This window comes from Macrosteles quadrilineatus, unplaced genomic scaffold (assembly GCF_028750875.1).
Source record: "Macrosteles quadrilineatus isolate MER2022 unplaced genomic scaffold, UCM_ALF_1.0 Scaffold_9__3_contigs__length_116548681, whole genome shotgun sequence".
In the NCBI taxonomy this organism is placed as follows: Eukaryota; Metazoa; Arthropoda; class Insecta; order Hemiptera; family Cicadellidae; genus Macrosteles; species Macrosteles quadrilineatus.
In genome coordinates, this window is record NW_026542602.1 from 68,795,463 (window position 1) to 68,813,429 (window position 17,967).

General features: G+C 31.7%; 1 protein-coding gene across 1 annotated transcript in view; it reads left to right on the plus strand.

Annotated features, from left to right (window-relative positions):
• Nucleotides 1–249: 249 nt before the first annotated feature.
• The window catches only part of LOC129003550 (neuroligin-4, X-linked-like), a 30,679-nt gene continuing 12,961 nt past the window's right edge, over nucleotides 250–17,967 (plus strand). The window contains exons 1-6 of the mRNA XM_054431847.1: nucleotides 250–388; nucleotides 11,984–12,145; nucleotides 14,429–14,737; nucleotides 15,393–15,592; nucleotides 16,266–16,272; nucleotides 16,840–16,986. Of these exons, the coding sequence (XP_054287822.1) occupies nucleotides 12,016–12,145; nucleotides 14,429–14,737; nucleotides 15,393–15,592; nucleotides 16,266–16,272; nucleotides 16,840–16,986 (793 nt within the window). The 5' untranslated portion in view covers nucleotides 250–388; nucleotides 11,984–12,015. The remainder of the gene's footprint in view (nucleotides 389–11,983; nucleotides 12,146–14,428; nucleotides 14,738–15,392; nucleotides 15,593–16,265; nucleotides 16,273–16,839; nucleotides 16,987–17,967) is intronic.

The window sequence follows — 17,967 nt, forward strand, 5'->3', positions numbered from 1 at the left end:
TTTTGTAAAAAAATATCGGAATTACTTAACTTAACTCTACCCATCTAAAACATTACCTAGACATTGTTTGAAACTTACAACACAAACAAGAGCTGTAACCACAACTATAGGAAGTTAGAGTCCCTATCGTAGTAACCCACTGTTGTCCGGTGGGTGGGCCATGCGCCTCGGCTATACCACAGCAGTAGCGCCGCTCGACAGTCGGTAGCGGGCGTTTGCCGTAGCGTTGCGACGCAAGTATAACGTTCCTAAGCGGCGACGCGAGTGGCTATACGATATTTTATCGTGTGCTCACAGAATCTGGATTCCGATTACCTCAGAAGTTACTTGAAAATTCGTTGTGCTTCAAGTGTTTCGTTTGTTTACTCTGGCAACGTTTTGGACTTGTGTGAGTATAATATGTTTTGTTGGTGTTTTGTATAATTTGTATGATTAAAACTTTTATTCATATAAATTATATTTAGGTTACTAAATTTAAATTTTGAAAAGCAAAGATGACCATAGGTTTTACGTATGGGTCAAATGATCAAACGATTTAGATTGCTCAGTAGATTTAATGTTTCGTTGAGAAGACAAACTGTTCAATGCTTGTGCCTCGTCAAGAATACAATTAACAGAAATAGTTCAAGGGCCTAGGTTAGAAAATTATCATCTACAAAGAATTGTTTCTGTCAACAGTTAAAAGTGTACCCGATATTATAGAACAGAGGAAATTGAGATAAATTAAACAAAAAAAGCTAAGTCTTAATTTAAGATAATGTTAAAAGACATAAATTATAAATTTAATTTTAAATGTAGAAAGCGAAATTTGACTATACAAGTCAGATGAAGGTTTTTATACTAGGATTAAGTGAAAGTTTAGTAGCTACTTTTCATGTCTAACAGCTCAGACTTGTTTAAATTCTACACAACACACATATTTAGTAGGATTTAAAATAACTCTGTTCAAAGATATATACCACAAAGGGGCCTTGCACTCAGTACGCATTTTAAATTGTGTTCAAAGCTTATCTCCAAGGCAAAATTAATAATGCAATGGCATTTTTTCAAAGATCATAGAGTGAATGAAATGCCTAATTTACAATTAATTAATTTTTTTCATTGTGTATCTAAACTGCAAAGAGTGATTTACCTAACTTAATGGGGTTACAGTTATTAATAATAATCACTATTTAAACGTAAACGTCCTATTATGTTTTGTGTTATATTTACATTTTGACTCTAACACATTCAACTGAACGTTTGGTTGTAAATTAACAATTTACTTTTAAACCTTTATGAAGTACCTAAGACAATATTACTAAATCTTTGTAAGCAAATTCTAGAAATAGGCCTACATCAAACGCAAAAGGGGCAAAGCCCTAAATGAAACCCCTTTTTATTTAGCATTCATCCCTTCCTCAGGTGATAAGCTCTCAAATGATACCGCAATTTACAACCTCAGATAGTGTTTAAGTTTAAAAAAGATTTAACAGAGAAACATTTATTGTATTAAATATAAATGGATAGAAGGTTATAATATTGCAAAAATAAATTTTTTTACCTAGTTATAAAAAAAAGTTAACATTAGATTGGTCCAGTAAATAATTAGTACTACCTAGGACAGGGTATGTGTTATGTGTACTGAATCCATGCATAAATTATTTAATTAGTATTCTAAACAATATTAATTGCACATTCCTTCTTTCAGACAATTTTAATTAAGATACAGTACATCAATAATATAAAATGAACCACACGGTTTTCAATAAATTATTTTACAGTTATGCGAGTATTTAACTCTTATTAATCAAGAATGATCATAATTTTGTTATATTTTTGCAAACGATTCCATGGGTAATATTTATTGCATTTTATTAATGACTCTTACAGTATAGATAACGTGTGAGATAGATAACGACGATGGTTTAACATTTTCTTTAGCAACTATAGCAAAATTAACAGTCACTCCAATTTAAAAAAATAAATATATAGACGACTAATATTTTTATGCTCTTGAAAATACTGTCAGTTTACTTCAGTTGTCAGTTTATTAGAAACTTTAACAGTTTGATATCAATTTACCTTTCTCGTAATTTCTACATTCCATATTGCGGGTATTGACTAAATTAGTAAAGAAAACCTCAAAAACGTAAAGAATACATTTTAAAATTTTACATCTTATTTATCACATATTTTTTATTAATCCTTAAATTTTTCTCGCAATTTATTTTGTCACTTGACATCAGGGCAATCTGGGTCAAACTGGGTGCTTTCTTTGAAGTCCTATTTCACTGACGTATACGTTGGTGACATAAAGGCTATCGTCTTTCAATTATAGTTTGCAGGTAAAGTTTCTCATTCGACGAATGTGTATAAGTTTTCTCTTTAGGTGTAATGTAGGTCAGTCAAGTTTTATTCTCAACATCGGATCAATATATTCGGCCAAATTAAACTTGTTATACAATTCACATTGCCATCAACCAAATTTAGATCTGAAGACACTGTAAAAAGTGCTAAACCCTTAAGATTATATATTGTGAATACTTTCCTGATGATGAGTTTGTTTCTAAATACTAACTTTAAATATAAGTGGTCATAATGTTCACATAGAAATTGAACAGCCTTTATGCCTTTAGGTTTACAAAATGAAACATTTATTGAAACAACGATTGAAACATATTTAACTAAATGTCCTCTTAGATATCTATCTATATTTTGTAAAGAACCATAACTTTAGATACAAGCAGACAAAAACTTGTATGATAAAAACTATGAGTACACATTTATGTGCTTTTTCGTCTAGCTACGGGAGTGTCATAGGCATTTTTAAAGTTTTTTTTTCAAGGTCAAAACAACGAATATCCTACCATCTAGAGTCATCCTTTTATTGGACATCATTATTACTTGATAACTAATAACAAAAGGCATTTGCGTCAAGTAACAATCTCGCTTGGAATTTAACTAGTAACATTGATATTTTTGTGCTCTCTACCTTATCCGCTACCCAGACGATTACTAAGATTAAGCAAAAGGCTTGGTGCATATACATTTTTCTTGAACAAATAGACTACTGATATGTGCGTAGAACCTATTCAACAAAGTAAGGGGTGAACTGGGATAGTAAATGGGTGAATACTGATAAAAAGTAGCAGCAGTGACCAGAACCAGACCATCGACATCGCTGCCTAGGGTCCGAAGTCTTCAACGCTACTGACTGAGCCACCGACTTATTTACTTAACCTTTCTAAATTAAGAATATACAACACACTAAGACAATATATTTAAAGTAACTTACGTTAAAGTTTAACATTAAGTTTGTTTAAGAAATAACGTTTTATAATGTGTATTACGGTCATGTTGTTAAGTTTTTTTGAAAATTTGAAAGTTTTTAAAGCTAAAATTAGAGTTTTTGTATTTTAGGGTAGACTTCTATATCAGTTGGCACAAACAACCGAATAAAAATATCGATTATTCGATTGTTTCATTCAATATATCGTTTGGTTGGTTGCGTTAACCTTACTTAACTAACCAAACGATATATCGAATCATCGATATATTAATCGATATTTTCATTCGGTTGTTTGTGCCAACATATACGGAAGTCTACTCGTATTTTTAATACAGATAGTTTCCAACACTACTTGTTTGTTAGATTCAATGAGTCATTAGTGTGATAATAAACTATAATGATTTTTACTGTCATATTTTACTCTTGTATAAATTCTTCGTGTAAAGTTACAACGTTTCTATTTAATACACCTTCAACAAGAGTTTGTACATACCTATTTGATATTGCGTTTCGTCTTGGTATCAGGCTGTGTTCAAAGTTGGTTTGCTGACATAGTTCTAACTGGAAACTATGCGATCTGTTCAGATCCGGAACGGTATGCGACAGTTAAACTTGGCAAAGTATGTGATATATCTCGGTAAATGTAGGTCTACTCGGTATATCGTTCTATTTGTTGGCAAACTACGTAGAATTTTAGTTGATTGGAACAATATAGTACGTTGAGAATCTCATAATAAGATTTTTAAGGTTAAGAACGATGTTAATGATTTTACAAAAGAAATTACTTATAGATAGTTGCCTTTACTATTAAAATGGTGCAAGATTGCCTGTTTCCGTCAGTGATCCTATTTTTTTTTATTGAGCAACCGGTTTCAAGGTTATAACCTCATCATCAGGTTGTTGTTGTCACTCTTGCGAGATCGTCGAGTTTTATAAATACACAAAAACAATAACTTTTATATAAATAAACACGAGACATTGACAGACGTAGACTATTAACATAAATTCGGGAACTATTTCTACTCACAATCCGACAAATGTAGGATCACAGACGGAAACAGGTAATCTTATACCATTTTAATATTAAAGAAGTGGTCCTGGTTCAAAGAAAATCAATATGAAGTTGTCTTTACGATTATTTTTAATCAATCATATCAGCTTTTACGGTTGCAAGAACAATGATTATTTTTGAGGTATTAACTATTTTATGAGGTACCTAACTTAATGTGTATGCACTTTAGACGCGAAGCCTTCCTAGTGGCAAACTACAAAACTGGATGAAAAAAGGGATTTGATTAATTGTATTCTTAACAAATGAATCGTACAAATTATAACCAATATGAATAAGAATATTGAATCTAGTACATTATTATTAGTTGGATAGTTTTTTTTTGTACATTATAATCTATTTCGAAAAATTAGTAAATCTAAATTAATTTACCTGCAGATTTCAATGATAAATAAGTCACCTATGCTTTCTGCAACAATACTTTGAACTACTAAAAATAGCATAAGAAGAATGATTCTGTTTGGATGACACAAATTTATTGTTATAGTTATATATGAATTTTATATTTGCAGTTTGATCACTAATAAATTTTTTACTTTAAAAACGGAACTACCATTCATGCTGGTACCCATATCAAAACAACAAACGGGTGAAACAGAATTGGGCCAATTGTATGCCAAACAGATAAAATAGGGAGAAAAGATATATCTGATTCCAGGAACAGCGATGAAATATCGATGATATGAATATCGTTTTCACATGACATAGAACCCCGGTCACACAATATGACAGGGCCTTGCTTTGAAAACGTATAGGATGACATTGTGATTTAAAGGGCTGTTAAGTAAAAATGGAAAAATATCTAAAAAGTAGCATTATATTTTATATTCGAAACAGATTTTTTAAGTATTGGAATTAAAATTAAGGTTAGTAAATTTTTGTTTGAGATATTAATTTTTGTATGCAAATGTTGTCCATACAATTAAATATTGTCTTATAATTTGTTATTTCACTCCTTTAATTTAAGTAAAAAATAAATTTTTAGTAAAATGTATGTATCACAATATAGGGGGAATAAATAGCAATGGTCTGATAAGTACCTGACTTTTGCTTCAAGGTGACTTTAAATGTAGTTTGGCTTAGTTTACTAACAAAAAAACCTTATTTGTAAAAAAATCAAAATCTCCTGATGAAAAGTAAAAAAAAGAAGTATTCACCTAATGGCTCACAGTTGTAAAACAAATAGAACGTACACAATCCTCTCAAAATCCTATGTTTGATTTGACACTTCTAAGAAACACTACAAATATTAGTAAACATCAATGCATCTGACCAAAACACTGAAAAAAATCAACCATGCCTACCACTACAACTGGAATAATACGTTATCGCAATGAATATCGTTATTTCCACTTTTATATTTTACTAGAGGTGAACTAAATTTATAGTAATACACAAAGAAATGCTCCATTTTCTTGTATACTGTTGCGCTTTATGCAGCGCAAACTTTTTCTCCGTTTTGACCTTACTTTAAAATTTATACTATTCGAAGTAAATAAATTATAATGCAGTAGACTAGAATGAATTGTCAAAAAACAAGTCCTACCCCCTTGACCCGTCAGTCCCCACCCTTGACAGTTTGGTAATTCAAATCAAAGTTTACAAGAGGAAACCCCTACAGCTCTTGCCCTCGACTCCAACTGTTTTCTTTCACCACGGATAAAAAAAAATTAAATAGTTATAATTCAAATTAATGACAACTAACCAGCTTGGAACATTTGCAGACTCAAATTTTAATTACCGAATAAACAGCTGTTAAGCATATACCACACGAAATAACAGTAAATTAAAATTAAGAAAAAGAGCCGTAAACTGTATACGTGCAAATGGTACAATCTCTAATCGCCTCTACCTACGTACACATTCAACCATTTCTACTGTTGACTTTACCTTTGTCGGTATACGGCTTGGAGCTGTAGCTTTCATTGTGGGTGTTGTGGGTGGTTTAAGTCTTTATCTTGATGATTCCTTATTAAAATATTACCATTATACATTTTGTTATTTAAAAGATCGGTCAAAATTATAATATTTCGTGTGCATGCAGTTATACCGATTGATTGTCTTTCAAACTATGCCCATATTAAATTTTCAAATATTGTACGAAAACATTCTTATAAAACTAAAAAAACACGTTAGTAACTTACAGTGTAATTTAGTATATCTAGGTCTCATTTAGTATACCTAGGCATTATTTTTTTGTAATTTTACAACGTCAATACTTGAGAAATGGTATAGAAATTTAAACATTTTTTCTTGACTGAGTAAAAATGAGGGTTTTTTATATTATAAATCCCTAGTAATAAAGTATTTTCATAACTTAGCAAACATAACAATTCAACAGTTTATACAACCGAATAATTCCATTGATTTATTTTTATTTCGTATCATTTTCCAAAAAAAATTTTATAACGATTTGAACATTTTTGATAATTGATATTGTGACTGTTTGACACGATTAAGAAATTAATTATTTTAATTGAGAACTTAAGAGATAATTATTAATTGAGTTATATTTTAAAGTTTTTCTGCAGGAAGTAAAAAAAGTTGGGCAGTTTTACAGAGTTGCCAGATAAAAAGCACGACGTCCAATAAACCATTCCACGTGATTGGACAGAGCTAACACTGCACTCTGTAGATGATTGGATCTATTGGCCTCCAAGTGTTAGCGATACGCTTTTATACTGTAGAGTGTGGAGAAAACTGTTTTGTGTTTAAAGATTTCTCTATACGTATTGTTAAATCTAAAGAGTATCTTTAATTTGGATATTTTTGTTGGTAAATGTAATATATTTAAAGTATTATTTTTTTAATTAAAAATAGTTTTAATGACAAAATTTTTATTGGGGGCTTCTTAAAAATGCGAAAATCCAGTGAAACACAATTAAAGTTCAGATTATCTGAAGATGCTATATCAAATACAAAATATAATAAACATTTACAAAATATTCTTTCTTATCGTAACCATACACATAATAAGATTATAGTCGATACTATTATATCTTGCGTAAAAACATTAGCTGTCCTTAGACCTAATAAATAGTTTTGAAAAAGGTTAGTTTTAAGGTGAGTAAGGTAGTTTTGGCCATTATAATTACCTAATATATATGTTTGATAAATTAGTTTTCAAAATAAAAATAATTGTATAGTATATTTGAAATAGGGTTTTCCCAGACTTACATAGCTATAAACAAACATTTTACTCTAAAATATATTTTTTTTTGCGAAAAACATATAACGAAATACGTATTTACTAAACGTATATTCCCAACCGAAAATATTCTCTGTTTAAAAATATATACATTCAATGCACCTATTTGTGTTTACTATACTCAAACACAATATGTACAAGGCATATGAATGGTCTCAGTTTATTTTCTGCTGAAAAACCAGACTACATCATACAGCCTAAATACTCAATGTACCGTTTCCACTGTTGTATTTATAATACCTTTGTTGGTGCACGGCTTGCATTTGTTCAATGCATTGTATGTTATGATATGCATGTTGTTGTGTACACTGAATGTTACGAAGATGAGGCCTTACATTATGATCATAGCATGAAAAACGTTTTTATAACTTACTGCCATTCTTTTACAAAAGTTTCTCCAGTACAACATATTAGCTATATCCTTATTAGTTTTATTTGTATCGTACAAAGCTAAAGATAAAAATAAGTTTAATATTATATTTAAAAAGGAACTGGAGTTGTTTAGAAAATTTATGAGTCATTCTCGTACCAATATTTTATTTTATTGGTTCCTATTTGTAATAATTTGATCTATTTGATCTGCTTTTCAACATTGACCTTATTGTTCCGAGAGGCACTCGCTCCAGAGCAATTTTCCAGCGCAGATTCCATCCCACAACATATGCGTACAACAGCGACTTGTCTCGGCTACTGCGTGAGGGCGCTGTGGCGGCTGCTCATGTGGACTTCTTCTTCAGCACTTCAGCTCCAGTTTTTAAAAGATGTGCCAGTGCCTTTTTAAACTAGTGGCTACCTAAGGGCTTCAGTAAAGTTTCAGTTATTTCTTTGGTCGTGCCTTTAAAGGGCCACATTTGTGTCCAGTTGGTGTTTCATGTTTGTCTATTAAATAAGTTTCCTGTTGTGTTTGCGTTTGTTAAATTAATTAATGCTGTTGTTTTGTACATATATATATATATATATATATATATATATATATATATATATATATATATATATTTATTTATTTATTTATTTTTGTTGTTGTTGTATCTTACTATTTCTTTTGTTAGCCTACCGGTATTGCACTTGTTGTTTCCTTTTTTTCGTCGTTGTCATGTCTCGGTTGCATATTGTTAAATATTGTTGTTGTTATGTTTTTGCACTTCATATTTTACCCGTTGTTATCTTTTGCGCCATATTATTATGTCTTTTGCATCTTATGTCTGTTTTCTCTTTTTCATTCTTATTAATTGCACATATTTTAGTAGCCTGTACCAAATTTGCTATGTCTTACACTTGAAATGTTTCAGCCTGTGAATGTATTTTTGTTTTCTTTTATACTGGTTATGTATTTTGCATGTCATGTCTGCTTTCTAATTTATTCTTATTATTGCTCATATTTATTACCTAATTATGCTATGTTTATAAAGTGATTAAATCCTATTAATGTATATTCTAATGTAAAAATGGTGTTACCGTTGAAAGAATAAATAAATGAATAAATAAATAAATAATTATTAGCATAGGTTTTTATGAAGTATGGTATGTTTGGTTGCACAGAACCAATAAAAAGATAGTTAGTTTTCTTGATTGCTTATACTGTATAAGACTACTTACGGTAAACAAATTCAAAACATTACCTCTCAATGTTTCACAGAAAAACAGTTTTGTTTTGCAAAATAAATGGCAGTTTTGTGTGAAGTTAAATAGGGCCGAGTATTCTGCCTTTAATCTTTATTCAATGATTTTTCAGCAAATAAAAACCGCTGAACGATTTAGAGAAGTAACAGATAAAAAGGACGCCATTCCAATAAACTGTTATGCGTGATTGGATGAAACGAACCCTGTAGATGATTGGATATATTGGCCACGGAGAGTTATTGATACGGGTTACGGCATGGAGGATGGCTTTACCCTCTTATTCTATGGTGACAAAACTAATCTCAAAGTAAACTATTTTAGCGTATGGATAACATAGTTTCCGATTACATAATTTTTGTTCGACGTCAGAGAATATTTTTAAGCTTTTATAAGAAAAAAATAATGCATTGTAACTTTTTGTCTAGTTTTTTTTTTCATTGTCTTGTACATAGGGCCTACATTACACTGTAATAGGGATCCCCAGTATAATATTTACCACTAAATTATTTAAGAGTTTAGCAGTGTACATTTATGTATTCTTTGCCACGGTTCGTTCTTAGTGCGTGAGGCATACTTTAACTCTCGATCTAAACAAGTGTTTCAAAGGTATTTAATTATTTCTACCTATCTTACCTTACCTGTAATTAGTGTTATGCAATAAAACTATTTATATTTATACATTATAACTATTGTAGTTTTTAAAATACAATACGTTGGTTGTATGATATAGTCAATTATTTATAAAAATCAAAATACACAACTTTAGGCTAATGATATGATTTACGTTCAGAGTCACGTAATATGTTTACTTTTCCAAGTGCAATTAAGGACATATAAAATAGAATGCAGTGTTTTTCGCAATGAATATAAAAAGTAAAAATAATTAGCACAATTATAAAAATATTTGGACTATTATCAACAGTAATTTATATCATTGAAAAACTCCAATTTCCTTCTTTTAATATTTGTATAATGGACCTTACCCTATTATTGTAACATTACCATAAATTGCACACAAGATTGAATAAGTCATTTTCAAATTGTCAAATATGTATCATCAGATTTTTAAAAAGTTTCTACTACGACAAATAAATAACTCGAGGAGTTCTCGGAGGCTAAATTAGTTCAATGGACGCATCGCTCACTTTGAAGTTTGGCTATTAAGATAAAAGATTGATGATGTGTCCTTTCGTGCCATCATTTGTAACGTGACATTTTTGTTGTTCCTTGACGTGGTTTCTTGGAGTGGAATTTATCAACTCTAAAGTAAATTATGTTGGTTACAGTGTTATAACTATTTACAATATTAAAACAGATGTTCTCTAAATACATTTCCCTGAACAAATGTCACCAAAGGTGTGGTTAAAATAAATAATAAACTATTAAAATTATAAAATAAATCGGTCATATGTATGATAATTTATTGAATGTATACAATATAACTGAAATACTACATAACTTAAATTACTCATGTGTCATACAAGTCACCTCATGCAGTTACCTTATGCAAATCATGAATGATAGTCTAGAAGTTATGTAACCATCTATATTATAACAAACTCTCCCACTTATAATATCCCCCCCTTTTACTAGTTCTTAAAAATTCTCCTACTAGTGTATTTCACTATATAAAAATATATCTTTCCTAATTGTAAATGTGTATAATAATTTGTTTAGTATTTTGTGTATGATCAAAAACATCCTATTAGAAATCATGTTTAAGCATCTCCTTTGAGTTACTAAGAAACACAAAGTGGCAGAATTTAAAGTGGTATGTTCTTAGTAAGTAGGGATGTAAGACATTAATGTAAGTAAGGGATAAGTAGTTTTATGTAGAAATATAAATCTGCGCCATATCCACAAATATAATGTATCGCCATTGTCTCCAAACTCACCGGATTTACATATTTGGCCAAATGTCGTGAGACACGTAAAATACGACCTTTGAGATGCTCATATTTCATCGCTATCTTTGCATTTTACAACCTTTTCATATAAAGATTTACGATAACATATTAGGAGGAATGTGGCAATATTTTAGACTATTTCTAGTAAATGATGTTGTATTTTTTTTCATGGAAAAACTAGTCAAAATTCTGAAAAGTATTGAAAAGGGATTTAACACAATCAACGAAATACATATGTTATTGTCTCTATTTTATTGCATAAGTGGAGATATATTTTTTCTTGAAATATTCATATTCTGTAACATTAGTTTTACCATGCTTGTATTTAATATAAGATACATAAAATACGTTTACTTATCCAAACATATTAAATTCTATAATATAAGCCCTGATTATAACCAACAACCTTCTTACTATCTGTCATATTATCTGATGTTCTAAAATTGCAGCGTTGCAGGGGACGTTAAAGCTATGGTGACAATGGCCTATTATGATAAACCATAGGCCCAAACCTCTTCCCATATTTGAGATTATCTAAAATTCTAATGCTATAACGTTGCAGGTGATGCCATAGCTAGGTGATAATGGACTTTTATGACGAATTGATTAGCAAATGACTTATATGGGACATTCAGGGTCCCACTAATAGATTCTTTACCATTTATCAGATTATCTAATATTATAATGCTCCAACGTTGCACGAGATCTCGAAACCAGTTAATCAATTTCTTTTATGAACTAAAGGTTCCCTACAATGAGAGTCTTCACAATTTCTCATGTTAACCCATATTCCTACATTATATCATTTGCAGGGGATGCCGGAGCTTAGGTATGAACTGTAGGCTCCATTACCAAAATCTTCACCATTTGTCAGATTATGTAACTATCCTGATGCTATAACGTTGCAGGGGGCGCCGGAGCTAGGGAATGATGGACTTCTATGATGGACTGTAGGCCCCGCCGCCGGCCTCCGCCCTCTTCCAGGATCACTGTTGTATTGTTAGTACTCGCCCTGTCCGCGGGACTATCCGCAGCGCTGACTCTCACACGCATTGTCCATCTTCGTTCTGGTAAGTCGTGAAAACATTTTTTCGTAAACAAAACTTTTTTTTACTAAGTAATAATTTTTATTGATGGGTGCATTGTAATTGGCTCGAAAACGCAAATATAAATGTTATTATAGACAAAAAATATAGTTTTTCATCAGTGATAATTTATTTACGAATTACTTAAATAATTTTTCCCAAAGTAAATAGTATACTCATGGAGCTTATCCTTTTTTTTGTAACAAAGTGGTAGGATATTTTTTTTATTTGTCCATTCCATGGCAACTCTCAGTATTGTAGGAGTTGTGTCAGTATATTCCATATGATTGATTACAATAATTTTATTAAACCGGACATGTTGATGAACTAGTTTAAATATTTTACATTTATTTACACTTTAGAATAATGAAAATGATAAAGTTAAATTAATCAATACTTAATTTACATAACTGTAGTCATAAAATATAATAAAGATATAATAGTATTCATTTTTTCAAAACCACTTTTTTGGCCAATCTTTTGTAAAATAAATAATCAGCATTGAGATTCATTTTCCACCAAGCACATTGAGTGATTAGCGAAAATATTTCACCTTTTGCTTTACCATGTGCGGTATGAATATGAACTTGAAAGCACAAAAAACCTCCAATAACACTTGTAATAATATGTTTACACTTATACTTTTTACTCACAAGACTGAAAGATACATATGAAAGATGGTAATGGTGATCGATTTCGATTGGACGCTCCAATCATCATCAGACCCAATAGGCGAATGCCAAGAATCTCAAATGCATCTGCAATCGTCATTAAAATCTTGATTCTTTTATTCCTATATTTTGCTGCTAACTTTGCTTGACTAGCTTCACCAAAAAAACTTCACTAAATAAATATATTTATACTACACAACATAATGCAAAAGGTTAAACGTTTTCTCTATTTATAGTTAGAAAATGTTAACACAAATTCAACTCCATTATAAACGTTTAAAATATGTCGTGAGTCATAACCATATAGCCTAATGATAAATTATAAATGTTTGTAGGTGATTTATATACTAATATATTTGTCACTGCTCCTAATATAGCTCAGTAAGACTATGTGTTCCAGTTTTCAAGAATGCCTTATTTACATTGTTACAAAATATTTTTTCTAAACACATGCATAAATTTCTAATAGTTACATTGTTGGAATCACCATGTTATATTGTGTTCATGCATATTCAAACAATCAGAACTCTGCTGAATACAAAATCACATCCTACATACAATCCGTCTACTATGCTTTTATTCTATGTATTGCATATGGACTTGTGGCTTACTTTACATAAAAAAACTCAATTGTTTTCTGGTGCACAATGTAGATCAGACTGTTTTCATTCACTATCTATTTTGAATTATTTCTGTTTTGAAGTCTGTCTTGCTAATTTTAGGCTATAATGAATCACCAGTATTTTTCAAGATTATTCTTTTGAGAAAAACACGAGTCCTAACATCAGAATCGGTGTAGATAACCAAACTAAGAGTAAAAGAAAATTGTGCGTTGAGAATTATCTTCTTAAATAAAGTATACCTGCGATTTTTATAAATTTAAATTGCTAAATAAATAAAGCTTTACAATACTCTTGTATACTGACTTATCTGTTAAATATTCTGTGTTCGTAAAAATGAGAGAGCAGATGCACGAAAAATGCTTTTAAGCATTTACTTGTTGAAATAACTTACTAAATACTGTAATTTTAGTGGCTAGAGTGTTTGAACTTCAAGTACATGAGACTTGTTAGTGAACTATGGGGAACTTAAAACAAGCATTCCAGACGATGACATAAGTTTTATTCTTCAAAATTTAAGATGACATTGTCATAGTAAGATAAACATGAGATTTTCCCACAATACCTATACCTATATAAATACACAGTCATATTATATGTCATTTATAACATACCAATCCTACACACTAGAACACGTATTGAAAACAAAAGATGGTTGAATGATTTAAGATGATAGCCTTGCTTTACTTTTCTACCCTAGCCAATAAGTTTAGAGCCTAATGATCAAGAGTGGGAGGAGCGAGCTGGTCTAGTGGTTAGAGCAAGGGACTGGTTTCTGGGGTCCCGGGTTCCAATCCCATCAAATCACCAATGGATTTTATCTAAGTAATAATGCCCTAACCCCTAGGTCTGGCCTGAAGTTATGTGAGAAACGTCTAGCGTCTTAGGACAACAAAAATGATCAAGAGCAGCTAGGTTTCATGTTCGAACCCCCATAATATTACAGTCTTTTCTCACGAGAGTATTACTGTTCGCAGGTAAACTTCAAGGTATTGTAGTGAGAAACAAGATGTCGCGGCCAGTAGAGATTTTCCTAGGAGTGCCTTACGCTACGCCGCCCGTTGGCGTCAACAGGTTCAGCCCCACCCGCAGTGTGCCACCCTGGGCGGGGGTGCGGTTGTGTGACCGCCCAGCTCCCGTGTGTCCGCAGCAGCCGCCCAACCTGACCGCGGCCGCCCATGGGTGGATGTCTCGAGGTAGACTGGCCGCCCTGCACCGCCTCGCTCCATTTCTCCAGGACTACAGCGAGGACTGCCTTTATCTTAACGTTTATGCTCCTGCTTACGGTGAGTGTTTTCAAATTTGGCTTTATATGTTATAAACATTAAAATACGACAAATAATAGTAATTTTTGTTGTAATAGTAATAGTAATTTGTACAAACTGCCTAACCTCGTTATGTTTGTATATTTTCCAGTGATCAACTTAATAACCAAACAGGGCATATGTATATTTTTAGGAACCATTTGTAAATCATAAAGCCTACAAGAACATCATTACTTAAAAAAATTCCTATTTCTTTATTTAGTATCTGTCATGTAAATATCAATTTAAAGGGTGATTTTTTTATTGGTGCGGTTTTTAAAACTAAATAAAAAAAATGAAAAATAACCTGCATTGACATAAAAATGCATTTATTTGAACTACAGTGTCATGACATTAACGTTTAAAATGATTTCTGGCATATGGGCTCCATTCCGTTCGCGTATAAAGCCCAATCGAGAAGTCCAATTTTCGAATACTCTTTCCAGCAGCTGTGGTTGAATTCCGCCAATAACTCGTTAGCTTCCAAGTAATTTAAAGTTTCAACGCTATCGGGCAATGTTACGGGACTTTTTCGTTCCTCAGCTAAACGAACTTGAAGTGGATTTAGAAAATGTCTGGTTCCAACAAGACGGCGCGACGTGCCACACGGCAAACGACACAATTGGCCTCTTTGCAGAAACATTTGGTGAACGTATCATATCATTTAGAGGTAGTGTCAACTGGCCCCCACGGTCGTGTGATATCACTCCAACAGACTTCTTTCTGTGGGGATATGTTAAGTCTCAAGTATACGCTGACAAGCCACAAACTTTAAATGACTTGGAAGCTAACATTCATCGAGTTATTGGCGGAATCCAACCACAGCTGCTGGAAAGAGTATTCGAAAATTGGACTTCAAGATTTGGCTTTCTACGCGAACGGAATGGAGCCCATATGCCAGAAATTATTTTCAAACGTTATTGTCATGACACTGTTGTTGAAATAAATGCATTTTTATGTCAATGCAGGTTGTTTTTCATTTTTTTATTTAGTTTTAAAAACCGCACCAATAAAAAAATCACCCTATATTACCTACTAATTTGGCCAATGTTTTACATTATTGAACGTTTAATATTTTTTGTTCTTTGGTAGATGAAAACAACTCAACCTCAACCCCAAAATAATTTATGGTTATCACCTTACACATATTTAAAAACATATTAACTATATTAATCAAAGTATTTCATGTTGACAATCTATGAAATGTTATAAAGCTAAGCCACATCATACAGCAAACCAACATTCTACGATAGAAAAGTTTTGATGAAAAAAGTTAACCAATCTGATGAATTTAATCGTACGTGATTGAAGGTTACGAAACTCTTGAATAATATCCTTTAACAGTTTCTTTGCAATAAATTACTTACTTTGCTGTACAAAATAACTTTCTTTGCAGGAACGATCGCTTTTCAATCGCGAGAAGTGAGTCGGAATGAATACGCGTAAATTTCTCTTATCGTGATCTGACTGTAAAATTATGTTTTATTAATCTTGAAATTCATTCGATCAGATGAAAAGTAAGTTTTTCATTATTTTTTAAAGTTTGTTGATTAATATGCTATTAATGAAGTTCATCCTTAAAGTCAAAATTCAAGCGTTAAAGAAAATGGTTAGATGTTTAGGGGTGTAAATCATTAGATGTAATTTTTTTTCAACTCGTATCACTGATATGTAAGGTAGAGAGGAAACATTCAATGCTACACTTAAAAGGTTTCTAGCACTAGTGCTGGTGTCTAGGACAAAGTCCAACACCACCCCCTCACCATTATATTATGAGTGTCCCCTACAACGCTTACGGTGGAGGAAGATCCTGTGCCCTGTGTCATAGGAATTTCAGCACAAGGCTCAGGCTCTTCCATGCTCGCCACAAAAGTATTTATGGCACAACATAGTAGCTAAAAGATATAGACCCATAAACGTGCTTCCTATGTACCTTACTTCTCTGTGCACGTTTTTAAATATAGTTCACGCACCATTTAATATTCATTTCCTACAAGAGTCATACATAGTTCTTTTATGTTTTAGTAACTGTTCTCAATAATACAAGCAACTTGGGCCATTGTCCTAACTATATTACATTTCAGAGGAAGGAGAGTTGTCACCGGTTCTTGTGTTCGTCCATGGGTCCGAAGACTTCAGTTCGGGAAGTGGCAACCCTTTTGATGGAAGAGTCCTGGCAGGGTACACCTCAATTGTAGTCGTCACCATAAACTACCGCCTGGGCGCCTTAGGTGAATAGTCATACTTCAGTGGTTTAAGCATAATAAAATCGAATACAAGTTATTAAATAAATATATGCACTCTTTTTAGCCTTATTTTTATGTAACGTCTCGTGAATGTTAATGCTACGTAAAACTAAACTTTTATAAAAGGTATAAAATTACCTGAGTACTGCCAGAGTGAGCCTGTTGGTCCTTACGGATTACGCGTTTCGAGGAGCTTAAGTCCTCATCATCAGATCTTGTACAAGAAACACATCTATCACTTCAAAAAGGTCGTCAAAAGTTTAAATACACAACACGGACACATAATAAATAAACACGTTTTACAATTACGGATAGGCCTACCGACAAAAACCTGCAATGTCCGACTGCACAGTTGTAGGTTAAAGTCATGACTCAACAGTAAAGACCAACAGGACCACTCTGGCAGTACTCAGGTAATTTTATACCTTTTATAGTTTGTTCTGTGATCCAGAGACAAAAACAACTCAAAATATAAACTTGTTATGTTAGTTATTTACCACCATTAGATCCATTGCAGGCAAATTATACAATAATTGATTATCAAGCCATTGCTTTTATTTCTGAATTTATTTAAATATACTTTTCGGTGCCTCCTAATTGTTTCCTAATAAATTATTATCCAAAATATTAAATAAAATAAAACAATAGGAAAAAATTCAAAAATGGATTATTAAAAGATCATTATTCTACCTTATGATATTAATCTTATAGATTTAATTTTTAATACACTTCTTGTTACATACTGATTCAAATTAATAAATTAGACAAGCCCTAAAAATGTTATACTTCTCATTATTGGTATTCAAAATAATAATGTATTATATTAAACTTATATACTTAATTCTTCTGAACAAATATAAAATAAATGTTGTACACCTACCTATTAAATATTAATGTTTTTTTTTTATTGGCCTTAAATATTAACTAAAAAAGACATTATTTGCTTACTTAACTATATACAGTTAT